Source organism: Pteropus vampyrus, unplaced genomic scaffold (genome assembly GCF_000151845.1).
Source record: "Pteropus vampyrus isolate Shadow unplaced genomic scaffold, Pvam_2.0 Scaffold3245, whole genome shotgun sequence".
NCBI classification, from domain to species: Eukaryota; Metazoa; Chordata; class Mammalia; order Chiroptera; family Pteropodidae; genus Pteropus; species Pteropus vampyrus.
This window is the reverse complement of record NW_011892026.1, coordinates 2,702-4,323: the sequence shown is the minus strand read 5'-3', so window position 1 is coordinate 4,323 and position 1,622 is coordinate 2,702. Positions and strand designations below refer to the sequence as shown.

At 67.7% G+C, this 1,622-nt stretch overlaps 1 protein-coding gene across 1 annotated transcript; it reads right to left on the bottom strand.

The window, feature by feature from the left end:
* Positions 1–6: 6 nt before the first annotated feature.
* On the bottom strand, positions 7–1,616 carry LOC111734666 (pre-B-cell leukemia transcription factor-interacting protein 1-like; the record flags this gene model as incomplete). The annotated part of the gene is made up of 3 exons (XM_023526724.1): positions 1,443–1,616; positions 1,211–1,342; positions 7–597 (listed from the first exon to the last, which is right to left on the bottom strand). Coding segments are annotated over exons 1-3 (750 nt in total), but the record flags the coding sequence as incomplete, so codon positions are not given.
* Positions 1,617–1,622: the final 6 nt, after the last annotated feature.

Sequence of the window (1,622 nt, the reverse complement as noted above, 5' to 3'; positions counted from 1 at the left end):
AGATTCCTCCTTTTCCTGCTTCCAGTGCTCAGCCTTCCGGGCCCCCCGCCCAGCCCCCCACTTCTCCTTTCCGCCGCGCTCTCTGGAGCTCTGGAAGGGGAGCCCGTGACGCCAGGCCTCCGACGCATTGGCAGAGAGCCCAGGGTGCTGGCCCCAGCCCTCCGGGCCCTGCAGCTTCTGGGCCAGGCCCGTGTGGGCTGGGTCCCCGCGGCCTGCGTCCCCCATGCCCCGCTCCAGGTCTTGCACAGACCCCAGCAGCCGCTGCTGCCTCTCCAACTCGTGCCTCAGTGCCTGGACCTCTGCCTCTAGCCCTCCCTTCTGCTGCGGGAAGCCAGGTCCCGGCTCCTGCCCCCTGGGGCCTTCCTCCTTGGTGACCCTGCCACCCTGCGGGCCTCTGCCCCAGCTGAGGCACACCCCGTCTGTGCCCCGGACGCAGTCGGCCTCCAGCCCCTGGAGCCGGGCCCGCAGCTGCTGCAGCTCGGCCTCCAGGGCCCGCTGGGAGGCCTGGCCACGCTGCACGGCCCCACGGAGCTGGGCATTCTCCTCCTCCAGCCCTGTGGGCTGGCGCATCAGGCTCTGAAGCTCTTCCTTCTGGGCCTGGAATGGACACGGGGTGGAGGGCACACAGGAGGGTCCTCTCAGGAGGGGCCCGCTGCCTTCTACCCCAGTCCCGTTCCAGGATGGGGAGCAGGTGGCCCAAGGCCCTTTTACGGCCTGGGACATTTGGAGGATGTGGTTCTCATCCTCCTCCCCATCTGCAGCCTGCACCAGACTCGGGGGGCCCCAAATTCCATCACAGGCCTCAGCTGCTTCGTCCTTATAGAAGCCCACACTTCGATTCACCTAAGGACAGCCAGTACGTGGCACTCGTCACCCTGCTTCCCTCCTCCAGCCCGGAGCAGACGTTATTAACCAACACAGCTTCGTTCACTGGCGCCCTGGCTGGTCCTTCGATCCTTCCCCACACAGTGCTCCCTGCAGACCACGCCAGTCACAGGCGGCACGCCCATGACACAGCTACGCCGGCCCCGTCCTAAACCCTAGCATGAGGAGTGGGAGGGGACCTAGGACAATGACCTGAGTGCAGTGGGAAAGGGCCAGGGTCAAGGCGTGCGGCTAAACACAGGGAGCTTCTTCTGGGGGAGGGCACCAGGACAGACGCCCGGCCCGGCCCGGCCCGGCCCGGCCCGGCCCGGCCCCTCCCGCCCACCTGCAGCTGGGCCTGCAGCAGCCGGATGTCCTGGTTCTCCTTGGCCAGCTTGTCCAGCAGAAGGGCCATGTTCTGCAGGTCGGGGACACTGTCAGGGAGCGCCGAGGCCTGCAGCTGCTGCCGTAAGCCATCCTGAGGGCACAGGAGCCGGCTACCCACCCTGCCCCACGCCCAGGCCGTCCTGAACGCGCCCCCCCCAGGCCTACACACTGATGGACACGTTCACGCCTACCTGCCCATCCCCCACGGCACCCAGCATCCCAGCACCCAGCACGGCATCTGGGGAGACCCGCGGTTCCACTTCCTCGGCGGGCCCTGTGGGGAAGCGACGTCTGAGCCCAGCCCCGAGGCACACGGAGCCCACTCTTCCACACACACACACACACACACACACACACACGCACACGCACAC